Consider the following 19,262-nt stretch of genomic DNA (forward strand, 5'->3'; position numbering starts at 1 on the left):
AGGGTGCCATTCCAGGTGTGTGGTGCAGCCCATGGAGCCCTGTGCTCTGTGTGGCGGCACCGCCTGCATACACCTAGCTGCAACCCAGAGCACACATATGCAGTAGATCCATGTACAGGAATGTATTGGAAAGCAGGATTGGATAATAGTTAATCTGGGTTAACCAAGCAATACAATTTCATAAAACATAAGTTCAAATTGAAGAGGAGCAAGTGGTACCAAGGAAGTAGGCTGTGCTTGAACCCGAACAGTTCTACAGATACTCTTTATTTGACCTTTGCATTCCATGGATTTTAAAGGTTCCGCATATTAAGAAAATGATCATGGACGTAGCTAAAGTAGATGCAGGAGATTCCATTGCTATGGTACCCAGAGGTTTAGAGAGCCCCGGATCTAGGTCAGATAGTGGGTAATGTCATGAATTGGTAGATGACTATGCAACTGGGTCAGGCCCATTATCCAGTTTGAAAAGCATGGACTTCTCTATCGGCACTCATATAGGTAGCAACCTTTGCCTCTCACGTTGATATGACCCAACTCTTGCACTCCTGTTTCACCCTCCCAGGCACAGCTGAACCAATCAGCAAGTCTGAAACAGTTGGAGTTTAGGCTTCTCCTTGACTACAGCCTTTGTGAAGTGTGGAGAGGGGGTGGGATTGAGCTCTGAGGGGGGTGGGGATTGAGCACAGTATGAACCGGTGGCGGGGCTCTGTAATGTGATATATTAGGATCTAGAATCCCTGCACTTAATAATAACTAGGACACTAAATATGACATTATATTGGGGCACTATATTGCAGCATAATATGAACAGGGGGCAATTCTATATGGCATAATATTTACTGTTAACACTGTATGGCATAATGTGAACTGTGTCTTGCATGTGTTGACATTAGTAACTATCGTGCAAGGATGGTATTTCTTGCAACGAGTTCACTTTCAAAAATGTCCCTGAAGTGTACCCCTGACTGGTTATGCTTTACTATGTTCTCTGCATAATTATAATTCTGTATATTTGTTTATGTATAAAGTTATGAACTTGTCCTGTGTGCTCACTCATCATAGGGCCTCCTGCGCACATGGTGTCCATGGTGTGCCTAGGCACACTCTAATGTCAGATGCTGCCAGCACAATTGCTGGTGCCACTGGTATTCCGGTGAGTCGTCTCTCTATGAATCACTAGATATGCCAGCACCGCGCGCCCTCCCATTCACTCTCTAATCCTGCCGCAGAAGGTGTAGTGAGTTCAAGTATTATACTGTATAAAAGCACTGTCTAGTCCTATCTGGTGTAATGTGAATTGAGAGAACTACTGTGTGGCATAATAGATAATTGAGGTGATGGTATTGGAGGGATTGATGGCGTATATGATAATATGGGGGAGATTAGGTGGGACATGATAATGAGGGGGTCAAAAAGTACCAGATATGCCCCTTAGCACAGAGTGACCTACTATAGAGTGTACAGCCAAATGAAATGTGCTGTGCGGGTCAGTGTTACCCATTCACTATGTAACTGTGCTGTATGTTCCTATACATGGCACTATGGACACTTCAAAATAAAAGATTATAATAATACTGAGAGCTACATTAATTAAACACATACAGTAAAGTGCACAGTTTGGCTAATACATATATCCTCTTTATGTATCTAAATTGCTCATTCTTTTTTACCCTTTACACATAAGACTGGTATATTTGATATTCTAGCATATTGGTGCAATATTTAATTTGGGTGCACTTGTAACTTCAGCTGAGTTCAGCTACCTATATGACTTTGTGTTACTCTTGTTAAATATTACTGTGTGACATCAAAGTAAAGCATATTGGACACAAAGCATTTTGTTAATTGCTTTCTATAGAGACAGGAAACATTCTGGCCACACTGTGTGTGTGTGGTGCTATTAATCACTACTTAATATGCTTGTTTTCATTACTGTTTATACAGCGTTGGCAGGAACAAACCTAATGGGTTAGCTTCAATCAGTATTTGCCAATATTTTAACATTTCTGCAACATTCACTCCATGGGGGAGATTCAAATGTTTGAAAAGTCAGTTTGGGAGTCTGTTTTTCCTATCTAATAGACAGGAAAAAACAGACAACAAACCGACTTTTCAAACATTTGAATTCCACCCTATGAGTCTGGTGCAAAGTGTTGAAGGTAAAGACTATGGGCCTAATTCAGACCTGATCGTTGGGCTGCGATCAGATAGTCACAGCCCATGGAGAGTGAAAACCCGCCACGTGCAAATGCATGTGTATGCTGTGCGAAAACTTCGCCAGGCAGCAGACATCTGCAAATCAGTTCGCAACTTGCTCACCATCAAATGGTTTTTGTAGTCTGTGCGTAGCCCAGGACTTACTCCTACAGTGCGATACAAACAGGCTGATCAGGGCTGGAGCTGACGACACACACCCTCCCAGAAAGTGCTTGGGAACGCCTGCGTTTTTCCTGACACTCCCAGAAAATGGCCAATTACAACCCTTATACCTCCGCTTCCTGTCAATAACCTTGCTTACGCCTAGCGATCTAAATTTTCACACCATTATATCGCTGTTTGGCGTCGCGGTTGCGCATTGTGGTGCATGCACAGTCATTTGATAATTATCTGCTGTGCGAATTTGCACAACACCGATCAGGTCTGAATCGGGCCCTATTAGTGAATGAATAACGCGCTACGTGTTGCTTTGTTTAAGATTATCTGATAAACTATAGAGGCTGGAGAGACCGGACAGAAGAGAGAGTTGCAGCTCTATCATGTTTTGTAGCATTATTTATTAATCAACTTGGCCAAACACAGGCAATTTGATCAGATAACTTAATTGCTGGAAGCTCAATTGGCCTGACATTGGCATTTTTTTTTTTTTAATCAAAAAACTATCTTTCAGCCTGATTATGACTTAAATGGGGCTTGTAATACTTGCGTTGTACATTCTGGTCATTTGGCCTGATCGGCAAATGACCTCTTTTTCGTACATTCCTCCTGTTTGAATGGTAGGTAAATTAGGCACGTATCTGGTCATTTGGCGATTGCCAAAATTATCACAATACTCCCGGTGCGCAGGTTTTTTGCACAAGAAAAATCCCATTATGGATTTATTATGTATGTAATCAATTCATAGATACAGTTTGCCAAGCAAATGGTAACTACAGGAATATGAGCCACAACTTCTTTCGGTTGGTAATAGATTGTTGCCTACTTCCAGATTAAGATTTTATTAAGATCAGAGAAAGTGAGGTTATGAAATATCACATATACAGTGTTCGTTTATCCTGTACCTATCACAACCCATGGAGTTCCTCTTTCTTTCCTGGGGTGTCACTCTCTGCTCTGGGGCTTTTAGCACACTCTTGTCCAGTGGTTCACACACTGTGTGTCTAGGCACCCTGTGCCAGATGTAAATTTTACACTTATGCAACATAGAAACATAGAATTTGATGGCCGTTAAACACTTGACCCATCTAGTTTGTCATAAACACATTCACAGGCATACAGTTACACACGAAGGTTAATTGTTGGGAGTCAATTAACCTACCCATGGACCCATGACCTCAGTGCAGTGAGGCAGCAATGCTAACAATTACACTATATATGGCTCAAAACGTTGTTCTGCGTGGATTGCAAAGTATACCCTAATTGAAGTTGAGCGAGAAAGACAGATATTTGATGGTAGAATAGTGTGGTATATAGACTGTGTAAGTAGGGAGAGAAAACAAAGCCTTTGCTATCATATAGATAATAATGAATAAAGCATAGTAAATACCTTTGGAGCTTGTCAGCTGATGATGCTAAGTGTCCCTGGATCTCTGGAGAGCACTTCCACCTAAGCCTTCTAGGAGCAGGAAGCTCACTGACGGAATCTGCTCTCACCAGTTTTTTTGGGCTGCTTTTCCTGGAAATGACATTAGAAATTGTATTTAAGAGACAGGTGGTTGGTTGCAATGTGCAGCAGGTACAGCATTGGATATCCTAACCATGTCTAATTAATCCTATGTGCTATTCTTTTTAATCCTACAAGCTATTTTATAAACTAACTGTAAGAAATAGCAGTACTCTTCTGGCCTCTGTCATAGATGTTGCTTTGGGTATAGATTTCCAAATTTCTAAGTATTACTGGGCTATGTCCATCCTATAGAGACAAAAAATATCTAAACAGTGAAAACATCCTTAAAGCATTAATAATTTAACTAGATTTTAAGTACTTAAATGAGTTGTAGAAGCAGAGTGCACTTCAAGTTGACCCCAGTCAGCGAAAGTCAGGCTTTTCGTACAGTTTATATACTGTACGTAAAAGTCAGGCGGTGCCAATTACGTACAGTATATAAACAATGCTTCCAATATATTTATCAGCTGCTCTGCTTATTAGTGTAGTGTAGTTGAAGTTATGGTAAAGCATATTGTTGACATCACAAATATTGCAACCCAAATACTATATTTTCTTGCTCACTCATGGTCTACTAATTACAGATGGTCAACAGAGATTAGATGTGCTGCTACTAAATATCCGCTATGCAGGTGAAACTAGGAAAATTAGAATATTGTGCAAAATTCATTGAAACTAGTGTATGTATATATATATATATATATATATATATATATATATATATATATATATATATATATATACTCATTACATGCAAAGTGAGATATTAGATATTTCAAGCCTTTATTTGATATAATTTTGATGATTGTGGCTTACAATTTACAATGACCCCAAATCCAAAATCTCAGAAAATTAGAATATTACATAAAATCAATAAAAAAAGGATTTTAAAAACAGAAATGTCAGCCCTCTGAAAAGTACCATTGTGCATGTGTACTCAGTACTTGGTTTGGATCCCTTTGCATGAATTACTGCCTCAATGCGGCATGGCATGGATTCTATCAGCCTGTGGCATTGCTGAGGTGTTGTGGAAAACCAGAATGCTTCAATAGCAGCCTTCAGCTCTTCTGCATTTTTTTGGTCTCATGTCTCTCCTCTTTCTCTTGGCAATGCCCCATAGATTCTCTATGGGGTTTAGGTCAGGCGAGTTTGCTGGCCAATCCAGCACAGTAATCCCATGGCCATTGAACCAGGTTTTGGTACTTTGGCAGTGTGAGCAGGTGCCAAGCCCTGCTGAAAAAGTCAGTATCTCCATAAAGCTTGTCTGCTAAAGGAAGCATGAAGTGCTCTAAAATGTCCTGGTAGATGGCTGTGTTGACTCTGGACTTAATAAAGCACAGTGTACCAACACCAGCAGATGACATGGCTCCCCAAATCAACACAGACTGTGGAAACTTCACACTGGACTTCAAGCATCTGGGATTGTGTGCCTCACCATTCTTCCTCCATACTCTGGGACCTTGGTTTACAAATGAGATGCAAAATATGCTCTCATCAGAAAAGAGGACTTTGGACCACTGAGCAACAGACCAGTTCTTTTTTTTTTTCTTGTTAGGAAAAGGCCAATCAGAAGTGTGGGGGAGCTTCACAAGGAGTGGACTGAGGCTGGTGTTGTGCACCACACACAGACGGATACTGGACATGGGCTTCAAATGTCGTATTCCTCTTGTGAAGCCGCCCATGAACAACAAACAATGTCAGAAGTGACTTACCTGGGCTAAAGAAAAAAGAGAATCTATGGGGCATTGCCGAGAGACATGAGACCGAACAATACAGAATAGCTGAAGGCCACTATTAAAGCATCCTGGTCTTCCATAACACCTCAGCAGTGCCACAGGCTGATAAAAGCCATGCCATGCCACATTGAGGCAGTAATTCATGCAAAAGGGGCCCAAACCAAGTACTGAGAACATATTCATGATTATACTTTTCGAAGGGCCGGCATTTCTGTATATAAAATCCTTTTTTTTATTAATTTCCTGAGACTTTGGATTTGGGGTTTTCTTAAGCTGTAAATCACAATCATCAAAATTCTAACAAATAAAGGCTTGAAATATCTCACTTTGCATGTAATGAGTCTATATAATATATTAGTTTCACCTTTTTAAGTTGAATTACTGAAATAAATGAACTTTTGCACGATATTCAAATTTTCTGAGTTACACCTGTACATGTACAGTAAATCAGTGGATCTGACGGTCTGCTCTGTGCTTGCTTCTGGTGATAAAAATAAGTCTCTACTCGCATATAAATAGGCTCTTAGGGCTAAGAACAATAAAATCTGATTGTATTTCCAAACTACTTCAATGGTCATGAGAAGGCCTCCTTAGCTTCTGTGTGGAAATCCCATAAATGACTGGGGAAGGGAATAGTTCTGATCTCTCATTCTTTAAGGATTAAATCAGATTTTAAAGCTAATTGAACAAATCTAAATTCTGATTCATATGACACATTAGATGAACTTGCATTCCATAGAGCTTTGAGGTAGGTTCTCATATTTCTCACTTTGTACTGGGTCTTTAAATGATAAGAAAATGCAATGCATAGCTTGCAATGGCCTTATTTTATTGTTACAGTGGTTTTTCCAGTCTGCATGGATCGTAATAAAGGACGTATAGGGAGCAGCAGGTAATCAAGAGGTATCTAGTCCTAGATTCTCTCACCTTTCAGAGGAGAACGTTTAAGAGAGATTGTTTTAGCTTAACTTGAAGCAGCTATTAAAGGGATACCATTTAAGGAACTTCCCCCACCTCAATAGGTTGACTCTTGAGTACTGCAAGAAGTGTACCCCCCCCCCCCCCCCCGCCTCCCCCCCATTTATCCATAGCAAACACACATTTGTAAATTGGAAAGAAAGAAATGACAAAATGAGCCATGCACAAAAAATAATGGCTAAGTGTTTGAAAGTTTTAACATACTCTACATTGGGAGTGGTGTGAAATGTCGACACCAGAATGTCAACATGATCTGAATGTTGCATAGTCATAATGTTAAATTGTAGTGATGAGCGGGTTCAGCTCCCTGAACTTCACCTTTTTTTGCACGGGTCCAAGCAACTCGGATCCTCCCGCCTTACTCGGTTAACCCGAGCGCGCCCGAACGTCATCCGGCGGTCGGATTCTCGCGAGATTCGTATTCTATATAAGGAGCCGCGCGTCGCCGCCATTTTTCACTCGTGCATTGGAGATGATCGTGAGAGGACGTGGCTGGCGTCCTCTCAGTTTCTATGTTCAGTGTGCTGCAAATATCTGTGCTCGGTGTGCTGCAAATATCTGTGCTCAGTGTGCTGCAAGTGCAAATATCTACGTTCTCTGCCTGAAAAACGCTCCATATCTGTGCTCAGTGTGCTGCAAATATCTGTGCTCAGTGTGCTAATTGCTTTATTGTGGGGACTGGGGACCAGCAGTATTATATAGTAGGAGGACAGTGCAGAGTTTTGCTGACCAGTGACCACCAGTATTATACGTTCTCTGCCTGAAAAACGCTCCATATCTGTGCTGCATTGTAGTATACAGTAGGAGGACAGTGCAGAATTTTGCAGACCACCAGTATAAATAAATATATATATATATAATATATATATAATCAGTACGGTACAGTAGTCCACTGCTCTACCTCTGTGTCGCCAAGTATACTATCCCATCTATACCTGTGGTGCATTTCAGTTTTGCACAGTTTGCTGACCACCAGTATATAATATATAGCAGTAAGGTACAGTAGGCCACTGCTCTACCTACCTCTGTGTCGTCAAGTATACTATCCATCCATACCTGTGGTGCATTTCAGTTTTGCACAGTTTGCTGACCACCAGTATATAATATATAGCAGTACGGTACAGTAGGCCACTGCTCTACCTATCTCTGTGTCGTCAAGTATACTATCCATCCATACCTGTGGTGCATTTCAGTTTTGCACAGTTTGCTGACCACCAGTATATAATATATAGCAGTAAGGTACAGTAGGCCACTGCTCTACCTACCTCTGTGTCGTCAAGTATACTATCCATCCATACCTGTGGTGCATTTCAGTTTTGCACAGTTTGCTGACCACCAGTATATAATATATAGCAGTAAGGTACAGTAGGCCACTGCTCTACCTACCTCTGTGTCGTCAAGTATACTATCCATCCATACCTGTGGTGCATTTTAGTTGTGCGCAGTATATATAGTAGTAGGCCATTGCTATTGATATATTACTGGCATATAATTCCACACATTAAAAAATGGAGAACAAAAATGTGGAGGGTAAAATAGGGAAATATCAAGATCAACTTCCACCTCGTGCTGAATCTGCTGCCACTAGTCATGGCCGAGACGATGAAATGCCATAAACGTCGTCTGCCAAGGCCGATGCCCAATGTCATAGTAGAGAGCATGTAAAATCCCAAAAAATAAAGCTCAGTAAAATGACCCAAAAATCTTAATCAAAATCGTCTGAGGAGAAGCGTAAACTTGCCAATGTGCCATTTACGACACGGAGTGGCAAGGAACGGCTGAGGGCCTGGCCTATGTTCATGGCTAGTGGTTCAGCTTCACATGAGGATGGGAGCACTCATCCTCCTGCTAGAAAACTTAAAAGAGTTAAGATGGCAAAAGCACAGCAAAGAACTGTGCGTTCTTCTAAATCACAAATCCCCAAGGAGAGTCCAGTTGTGTCGGTTGCGATGCCTGACCTTCCCAACACTGGACGGGAAGAGGTGGCGCCTTCCACCGTTTGCACGCCCCCTGCAAGTGCTGTTAGGAGCACCCGCAGTCCAGTTCCTGATAGTCAAATTGAAGATGTCACTGTTGAAATACACCAGTATGAGGATATGGGTGTTGCTGGCGCTGGGGAGGAAATTGACAAGGAGGATTCTGATGGTGAGGTGGTTTGTTTAAGTCAGGCACCCGGGGAGACACCTGTTGTCCGTGGGACGAATATGGCCATTGACATGCCTGGTCAAAATACAAAAAAAAATCACCTCTTCGGTGTGGAATTATTTCAACAGAAATGCGGACAACTGGTGTCAAGCCGTGTGTTGCCTTTGTCAAGCTGTAATAAGTAGGGGTAAGGACGTTAACCACCTAGGAACATCCTCCCTTATACGTCACCTGGAGCGCATTCATCAGAAGTCATTGACAAGTTCAAAAACTTTGGGTGACAGCGGAAGCAGTCCACTGCCAACTAAATCCCTTCCTCTTGTAACCAAGCTCCTGCAAACCCCACCACCAAATCCCTCAGTGTCAATTTCCTCCTTAGACAGGAAAGCCAATAGTCCTTCAGGCCATGTCACTGTCAAGCCTCTCCTGCCTGGGATTCCTCCGATGCATCCTTGAGTGTAACGCCTACTGCTGCTGGCGCTGCTGTTGTTGCTGCTGGGAGTCGATCGTGATCCCAGAGGGGAAGTCGGAAGACCACTTGTACTACTTCCAGTAAGCAATTGACTGTCCAACAGTCCTGTGCGAGGAAGATGAAATATCACAGCAGTCATCCTGCTGCAAAGCGGATAACTCGGGCCTTGGCAGCCTGGGTGGTGAGAAACGTGTTTCCGGTATCCCCTGTGAATTAACGGTGAACTAGAGAATTGATTGAGGTACTGTGTCCCCCGGTACCAAATACCATCTAGGTTCCATTTCTCTAGGCAGGCGATACCGAAAATGTACACAGACGTCAGAAAAAGAGTCACCAGTGTCCTAAAAAATGCAGTTGTACCCAAAGTCCACTTAACCACGGACATGTGGACAAGTGGACCAGGGCAGACTCAGAACTATATGACTGTGACAGCCCACTGGGTAGATGTATTGCCTCCCACAGCAAGAACAGCAGCGGTGGCACCAGTAGCAGCATCTCGCAAACGCCAACTCGTTCCTAGGCAGGCTACGCTTTGTATCACCGCTTTCCATAAGAGGAACACAGCTGACAACCTCTTACAGAAACTGAGGAACATCATCGCAGAATGACTTACCCCAATTGAACTCTCCTGGGGATTTGTGACATCGAACAATGCCACCAATATTGTACGTGCATTACATCTGGGAAAATTCCAGCACGTCCCATGTTTTGCACATACATTGAATTTGGTGGTGCAGAATTATTTAAAAAACGACAGGGGCGTGCAAGAGATGCTGTCGGTGGCCCGAAGAATTGCGGGCCACTTTCGGCATTCAGCCACCGCGTGCCGAAGACTGGAGCACCAGCAAACACTCCTGAACCTGCCCTGCCATCATCTGAATCAAGAGGTGGTAACGAGGTGGAATTCAACCCTCTATATGCTTCAGAGGATGGAGGAGCAGCAAAAGGCCGTTCAAGCCTATACAGCTACCTACAATATAGGCAAAGGAGGGGGAATGCACCTGACTCAAGCGCAGTGGAGAATGATTTCAACGTTGTGCAAGGTTCTGCAACCCTTTGAACTTGCCACACGTGAAGTCAGTTCAGACACTGCCAGCCTGAGTCAGGTCATTCCCCTCATCAGGCTTTTGCAGAAGAAGCTGGAGAGATTTAAGGAGGAGCTAAAACAGAGCGATTCCGCTAGGCATGTGGGACTTGTGGATGGAGCCCTTAATTCGCTTAACCAGGATTCATGGGTGGTCAATCTGTTGAAATCAGAGCACTACATTTTGGCCACCGTGCTCGATCCTAGATTTAAAACCTACGTTGTATCTCTCTTTCCGGCAGACACAAGTCTGCAGAGGTTCAAAGACCTGCTGGTGAGAAAATTGTCAAGTCAAGCGGAACGTGACCCGTCAACAGCTCCTCCTTCACATTCTCCCGCAACTGGGGCTGCAAGGAAAAGGCTAAGAATTCCGAGCCCACCCGCTGGCGGTGATGCAGGACAGTCTGGAGCGAGTGCTAACATCTGGTCCGGACTGAAGGACCTGCCAACGATTACTGACATGTCGTCTACTGTCACTGCATATGATTCTGTCACCATTGAAAGAATGGTGGAGGATTATATGAGTGACCGCATCCAAGTAGGCACGTCAGACAGTCCGTACGTATACTGGCAGGAAAAAGAGGCAATTTGGAGGCCCTTGCACAAACTGGCTTTATTTTACCTAAGTTGCCCCCCCTCCAGTGTGTACTCCAAAAGAGTGTTTAGTGCAGCCGCTCACCTTGTCAGCAATCGGCGTACGAGGTTACTTCCAGAAAATGTGGAGAAGATGATGTTCATCAAAATGAATTATAATCAATTCCTCCGTGGAGACATTCACCAGCAATTGCCTCCAGAAAGTACACAGGGACCTGAGATGGTGGATTCCAGTGGGGACGAATTAATAATCTGTGAGGAGGGGGATGTACACAGTGAAAGGGGTGAGGAATCGGACAATGAGGAGGAGGTGGACATCTTGCCTCTGTAGAGCCAGTTTGTGCAAGGAGAGATTGATTGCTTCTTTTTTGGTGGGGGCCCAAACCAACCAGTCATTTCAGTCACAGTTGTGTGGCAGACCCTGTCGCTGAAATGATGGGTTTGTTAAAGTGTGCATGTCCTGTTTATACAACATAAGGGTGGGTGGGAGGGCCCAAGGACAATTCCATCTTGAACCTCTTTTTTTCTTTCATTTTTCTTTGCATCATGTGCTGTTTGGGGACTATTTTTTGAAGTGCCATCCTGTCTGACACTGCAGTTACACTCCTAGATGGGCCAGGTGTTTGTGTCGGCCACTTGGGTCGCTTAGCTTAGTCATCGAGCGATCTCGGTGCAAATTTTAGGACTAAAAATAATATTGTGAGGTGTTCAGAATAGACTGGAAATTAGTGTAAATTATGGTTATTGAGGTTAATAATACTATGGGATCAAAATGACCCCCAAATTCTATGATTTAAGCTGTTTTTGAGGGTTTTTGTAAAAAAAACACCCGAATCCAAAACACACCCGAATCCGACAAAAGATTTTCAGGGAGGTTTTGCCAAAACGCGTCCGAATCCAAAACACGGCCGCGGAACCGAATCCAAAACCAAAACACAAAACCCGAAAAATTTCCGGTGCACATCACTATTAAATTGTGCATGTCTCAAGTCGGCATGTCAAAATAGTGTTTTTACATTGTTTGAGCCCTAACCCGAACTACACCCTAATGCTAAAAATAAAACACTGACATGTACTATTGACATTGCAAATGTCTACATTTCCACTGTCGACATTTCAAACATGTTAACATTCTGGTGTACTCATTGCAAATGTTGACATAATGAATACACACCCTTTTCAATCAATGTGTAGCGCAAGCTACTGAAAGTATATGCTCCTTTATTGTTCCAATCTCACAGTGCATAGAGCTTGTTTTATTATTAATTGTGTATCCGGTCTATTGGTCGATCACACTAAGGTTGACAATGTCTAGGTCGACATTAAGTAGGTCGACATGGTCTCTAGGTCAACATGAGTTGTTGGTTTTTTGTATTCTTTTTTTTTTTTTACTTTTTCATACTTGACGATCCACTTGGACTACAATTGGGAACGGTAACCTGTGCCGAGCACAGCGGTAGCAGAGCGAGGCACCTTGCCCGACGCAAGCCATGCAAGGGGACACGGAGCACTAATTCGGATTCCTGCTCACTCTACGGAGAAAATGACACCAATATTTATTTTTATTTTATTTTAAACTCCTCGACATTTTGTCATGTTGATCTAATGTTTGTGTTGACATATTTTGGGTGTTGACCTACTTACTGTCGACCAATAGTGGTCGACCTAGACACTGTTGACCTAAGTGTGGTCGACCTTATGATCCACTCCCATTACTACCCCTTTTCCACTAGCTAAATTTACCTGTGTTTTTGCACGGGGGCATTCATCGACCAGGGTTTTTAGTAAGTAGAAATGGCTCCCAAACAAAAAACACGGATTGAGTGACCCTGGAATCCTACCTGGGTAATTGTTCAGTGGAACTGTTATTACCCGTGTTTTCAGACCCGAGTAACACTCTCAGACACCGATTGGTGCTTCTGGGGCACAGGAAGATGATGTCATCCCTGGGAGACACGCTGGGCACATGCAGGCATTGCAGCAGTTTCTAAACGTGAAGTTAACATGCTGGAAGACACCCTGGGAACAGCTATTGCAGCAGCTTGCAGAAAGACACTCTGCTGGGCACATGCTGGCATTAAAGCAGCCTGCTTACAAACAAACACTCTGAAGTCACACTGGCACATGCAGATATTGCAGCAGCTTCATAGGCGTGCGCGGGAAGGGGGTGCCTGGTGCGCACAGGCACCCCCTAATGTCTGTCACCCCCTCCCACACACCTGCTGCTGCTGCAGTATTGGCGATCGCCGAGTGTGCTCATTTCTGTCCTCCCACCCATTGCGCCCGCCACCCCCTCCGCTCAGTCTGGCTGTATGGTGCAGCATCACTGACGTAATCCTACTCCCAGTTCCTCTAACCTGTGGGATGTGTCATGATGATGTCATGCCGCGTGCATGCACGCTCATGCTCCCACACACGCTCTCTCTCTCTCCTCATCATGTGGATGGATTGAATGGGCATATTATGACCTATGCTATAGTGTCTTCGGCAAAACGGCGCTAACAAATCCCATAGCACTATAGTCATCCAGCTGTGCCAGTAGCCAGCTAACAACACAGCCCACCGTCCCCGCTGCTTATATCGGACAGCAGTTTAGAAGAATCAACCGGCAACGATGATTCCATCAGCGCCACTATTGACGACGTACCAGAGTCTCAGGTGGAGACGTTGCAATTCCCAAGACCATGACTTTGTGCTCAAATCGTAAGTATTAACATTTACAAATATTTTTGTTTACATAGATACAAACCACCGTACAGCAGGGGTGTAAACTCCAGGCCCTCCAGCTTATGTAGAACTATACATACTAGCATGCCCTGCCACAGTTGCAGCAGTCCCTATATAAAATCTATGTAAAGGCATGCTGAGATGTGTAGTTCCACAACAGCTGGAGGGCTCCGCGTTAAACACTCCAGCCCATTTCAGGCTCATTTCTCAACAAGTGTTTTTAGCTATTTCAGTAGCGGTGAGGGTGTGCTGGCCAATACTGTACTTTTGCCTTGTCAATGGTTGGCGCATGGATTGCATAGTATAGCTAGTGTGCAGGTGGGAGAAGGCAACAAACACATATATGCTACCACTGCTAATTTTATATATAATCATTAATGATTCATCCCCTTCACAGTCTATAACGTTCCACAGCGGAAAAAGAAAAACGAACAAAACAGAACAAATGGTCAGAGCAATGACGTCCATTATGGTGGAGCACATGCATGAGGCGGACAGTGAGCTGAATTCCCTGGAAGATGAATGAATTGAGAGATATCTTGCATCCGAAAAGGAAATGCATCAATCATTTATGAGGCAGTTAATGGCCATGCATGATAGGCAGATGTCATTTTTTAATCATACGTTTGCACGTACTCTAGGGAATACAACACAAGCACAACAGCAAAACCCAGCCTACACACAGCACACATATGGTCCATACAACTATGAGCCTTCCTCAAATCCCACAACACAAATCCTGCAATCTTCAGAATATCGGGTGTATAGACAATTGTCTTTGCTAGCTGTTGATAAACCTTGCGTGTCAAGATTCTGTTTGCATTTTTATATGTTATATTGTTACCTCAAAGTTGTGCGGCAGTGGGATCCAATTATTGGGGTTACCCTGATACCTAGAAAGCCAAACATTAGGGGATTTTTTACAGAGTGTTCTGTTTACACTTTACTCCTTCTTTTTTTTTTTTTTTTTATATTGTTACCTCAGAAAATGTACTGCAGTGTGATCCAAATATTGGGGTTACCCTGATAGTGATACCTACCAAACATTAGGGCAGGAGCCTTCAACCTGTGGCCCTCTAGCTGTTGTGGAAATACATAGTAAGGCATGCTGGGACATGTAGTTACACAACAGCTGGAGGGCCACCAGAGCTTTAAGTACCCCGGGCCCCCCTCTTTAAAAGGGACCCCCACCACCAGCACACAGATTGGACCTCTGATCTGCGGCGCTGCACTCCCAGCGGCTCCCTATAGGTTGCCCTAGCAACCTAACAGCAGCGGTAGCACCGCCGGCGCCTCACAGCAATGGCTCAGCTGTCCTATAGTGTGTAAAGACGCTGCGCTTTCAGCGGCTCCCTATAGGTTTCCCTGGCAACCTAACAGCAGCGGCAGCAGCGCCTCAAAGAAGTACAGGACAGCTGAGCGATGGCTCAGCAGGCCAATGGTGTGTAAAGGTGCTGCGCTCTCAGCGGCTGTCACAAGCAGGTTGAGTAAGTGTGACCGGTCACCATACTGACGCCGAGCTTGGAAATGGGCAGCGGGGAGAGGAAGGGGCAAGCACAACAAAGCCCGTTGTGGCTTCGCTGCGCTCGACACACTGGGCTCGGTGGTGAGCTACCGCTCATCAGAGGTTCTGTTTCCACTGTTTGGCTGTCGTGGACACTCACGAGTGGGAATAGTCCCTGATAGTCGGCATACCATGAGTGTATGTGTGTATGTGTATATATATATATAATACTGTGTGTGTATATGTGTATGTATGTATATGTGTGTATGTATATATATATACACACACACACACACACACACACACACACACACACACACACACACACACACACACACACACACACACAGTGGTGCATGCAGGGGGGGTTTCCGAGTACCTGGAAACCCCCCCTGATGAGACAATTTTTTTATTTTTGAGATGGAGACAGCAGTGTCTCCGTCTCAGTAAAAGGCGCGATCGCGACCGCTTACTGTAGCTGCTGGCTGCTGCAGCAGCATAGAGCAGAGAACCATGGAGGGGGGGGGGGAGCTGCTGGCGGTACATGCTTATACAAAGCAGCTCCCTCCGTCCTCACACAAACTGCCGTCCATCTGCTCCTGCCTCTGTCCCAGCCCCAGCTCCTGCCTCTGTCCCAGCCCCTGGTAAGTATAAAATATACAGTACTGTATATGAAGTTTGTGTGTATGTATGTGTGTGTGTGTGTGTGTGTGTGTGTGTGTGTGTGTGTTTGTTTGTTTGTGTGTGTAGGTATGTATAAATTAATGTGTGCTCTATGTAAGTATATATACTCAGTAAAAAAAAAAAAAAAAAAAAAAAATTGATATATATATATATATATATATATATATATATATATATCAACTGGAATCGGCCCGGCACTCCACTCCAAAAGGTAACAACTGCTGAGGTGCCTTCCCAGTGGGAGATGCATGCAATCCCAAGTCGATAGTGTTGGTAGTATGGGCGGCACTCATACAGACTCCACAGCATATGTAGAATATTTTACTTTAATAGGCCTATTAAAGTAAAATATTCTACATATGCTGTGGAGTCTGTATGAGTGCCGCCCATACTACCAACACTATATATATATATATATATATATATATATATATATAATATAACGTGAAGGCGGCACTCATTATTGATCTGAGTGCCGCCTTCACGTTCTGTACATTGGACCCACAGTGGTTTCTTGGAGGGCACCAGCTGATTTATCACATGTTGGGAGTGCTGCTTTCTACACGTTTATGTATGTGTGTGTGTATATATATAAAATTAATAAAAAAAAAATAAAAAAAATATATATATATATATATATATGTGTGTGTATATATATATATATATATATATATATATATATATACACAGCTTTCTCACTGCTTTCAAAGTCTCCGAGTGCCGCCTCTGATTTTGGTTATTGGTACATGTCAGGGATAGGATCCCTGGGGAGGGCACCAGAGCGGGGTACACCCTGAGGGGGAGGACTGGAGTGCCGGAGTTTATCTGTGATATATATATATATATATATATATATATATATATATACATATATATATATAGTAGATTGCAATGGCAGCTGCACTCACAGTCATAAAAGAAAGTTAGTTTTAAATGCTAAATTTACATATTTTCACATACATTCACATTTAAGGTAAAACCTTTTTATTGTTTGGATTCCTGAAGATAGTTTTTTAATAAAACCAAACCGTAGAAACATTTAATATGACGTTTCTTGTATGACCTTGAGTGCCATCGTCATTGCAATCTACTTTAAATTTACATCGGAAAGCACCGGGCAACTTGTGTGTGTGTGTGTGTGTGTGTGTGTGTGTGTGTGTGTATGTGTATATATATATATATATATATATATATATATATATATATATATATACTGCTCAAAAAAATAAAGGGAACACTAATAAAATAACACATCCTAGATCTGAATGAATGAAATATTCTTATTAAATACTTTGTTGTTTACATAGTTGAATGTGCTGACAACAAAATCACACAAAAATTATCAATGGAAATCAAATTTATTAACCCATGGAGGTCTGGATTTGAAGTCGCCCTCAAAATTAAAGTGGAAAAACACACTACAGTCTGATCCAACTTTGATGTAATGTCTTTAAAACAAGTCAAATTGAGGCTCCGTAGTGTGTGTGGCCTCCACGTGCCTGTATGACCTTCCTACAACCCACACAAGTGGCTCAGGTAATGCAGCTCATCCAGGATGGCACATCAATGCGAACTGTGGCAAGAAGGTTTGCTGTGTCTGTCAGCGTAGTGTCCAGAGCATGGAGGCGCTACCAGGAGACAGGCCAGTCCATCAGGAGACGTGGAGGAGGCCGTAGGAGGGCAACAACTCAGCAGCAGGACCGCTACCTCCGCCTTTGTGCAAGGAGGAACAGGAGGAGCACTACTAGAGCCCTGCAAAATAACCTCCAGCAAGCCACAAATGTGCATGTGTCTACTCAAACGTTTAGAAACAGACTCCATGAGGTTGGTATGAGGGCCCGACGTCCACAGGTGGGGGTTGTGCTTACAGCCCAACACCGTGCAGGACGTTTGGCATTTGCCAGAGAACACCAAGATTGGCAAATTCGCCACTGGCGCCCTGTGCTCTTCACAGATGAAAGCAGGTTCTCACTGAGCACATGTGACAGATGTGACAGAGTCTGGAGACCCCAAGGAGAACGATCTGCCTGCAATATCCTCCAGCATGACCGGTTTGGCAGTGGGTCAGTAATGGTGTGGGGTGGCATTTCTTTGGGGGGCCGCACAGCCCTCCATGTGCTCGCCAGAGGTAGCCTGACTGCCATTAGGTACTGAGATGAGATCCTCAGACCCCTTGTGAGACCATATGCTGGTGCGGTTGGCCTTGGGTTCCTCCTAATGCAAAACAATGCTAGACCTCATGTGGCTGGAGTGTGTCAGCAGTTCCTGCAAGACGAAGGCATTGATGCTATGGTATGGCCCGCCCGTTACCCAGACCTGAATCCAATTGAGCACATCTGGGACATCATGTCTCGCTCCATCCACCAATGCTACGTTACACCACAGACTGTCCAGGAGTTGGCGGATGCTTTAGTCCAGGTCTGGGAGGAGATCCCTCAGGAACCATCCGTCACCTCATCAGGAGCATGCCCAGGTGTTGTAGGGAGGTCATACAGGCACGTGGAGGCCACACACATTACTGAGCCTCATTTTGACTAGTTTTAAGGACATTACATCAAAGTTGGATCAGCCTGTAGTGTGTTTTTCCACTTTCATTTTGAGTGTGACTCCAAATTCAGACCTCCATGGGTTAATAAATTTGATTTCCATTGATAATTTTTGTGTGATTTTGTTGTCAGCACATTCAACTATGTCAAGAACAAAGTATTTAATAAGAATATTTCATTCATTCAGATCTAGGATGTGTTATTTTAGTGTTCCCTTTATTTTTTTGAGCAGTGTATATGTTATATGCACACACTACACGTGGAAACCCCCCTTACTAAATCCTGCGTTTGCCCCGACACATACTGTATGTATGTATGTATGCATGCATGCATGTGTGTGTGTATATATATGTGTGTATATATATAGTTCTGGATGGAACGGCACTCAGAGGCTTTTTTTGCCGCAAGCGTGTATTGAAAATTCAATAATACATCAGTTCAGTAAATCAACGTTTCGGTGCCGACACGCACCGTCGTCAGGATATGATGCATAGTACAAACATGTAAAGACAAACACATACAACATATAATGCTTAACTCACCCTCCTAAGTACCTGTGTAATCACCATTCACCTGAGCTCCGGGCTCCCTTAAAGGGGCGTATGGTTTTACCCACATAGTACGAGCCACAAGGGCATCGAATGATGTATACAATGTAGGCCGTGGTACAGGTCACCGCATGCTTGATGGAGATGTATTTCCCACTGTGTGGGTGTCGGAACGCCTTTCCTGTATCCATATGACTATGTGGGTAAAACCATACGCCCCTTTAAGGAGAGAGCCACCCAGCATAGATCGGCAATACGAGCAGCGATCCAAAGTGGCAACAGTGACCAACCAGTAGCCAAGCACTTCGCGGAAAGTGGGCACACGTTATCAAGTGTCAGATATATGATCATTGACCAT

The 19,262-nt window shown here is 43.6% G+C and overlaps 1 protein-coding gene across 1 annotated transcript in view; it reads right to left on the reverse strand.

Annotated features, from left to right (window-relative positions):
- CHAT (choline O-acetyltransferase) overlaps window positions 1-19,262 on the reverse strand; it is a 248,852-nt gene that overhangs the window by 49,180 nt on the left and 180,410 nt on the right. Inside the window, exon 10 of the mRNA XM_063958862.1 lies at window positions 3,767-3,895. Coding sequence (XP_063814932.1) covers window positions 3,767-3,895 — 129 coding nt within the window. The remainder of the gene's footprint in view (window positions 1-3,766; window positions 3,896-19,262) is intronic.

The sequence above is a fragment of the Pseudophryne corroboree genome, chromosome 3, assembly GCF_028390025.1.
Source record: "Pseudophryne corroboree isolate aPseCor3 chromosome 3, aPseCor3.hap2, whole genome shotgun sequence".
In the NCBI taxonomy this organism is placed as follows: Eukaryota; Metazoa; Chordata; class Amphibia; order Anura; family Myobatrachidae; genus Pseudophryne; species Pseudophryne corroboree.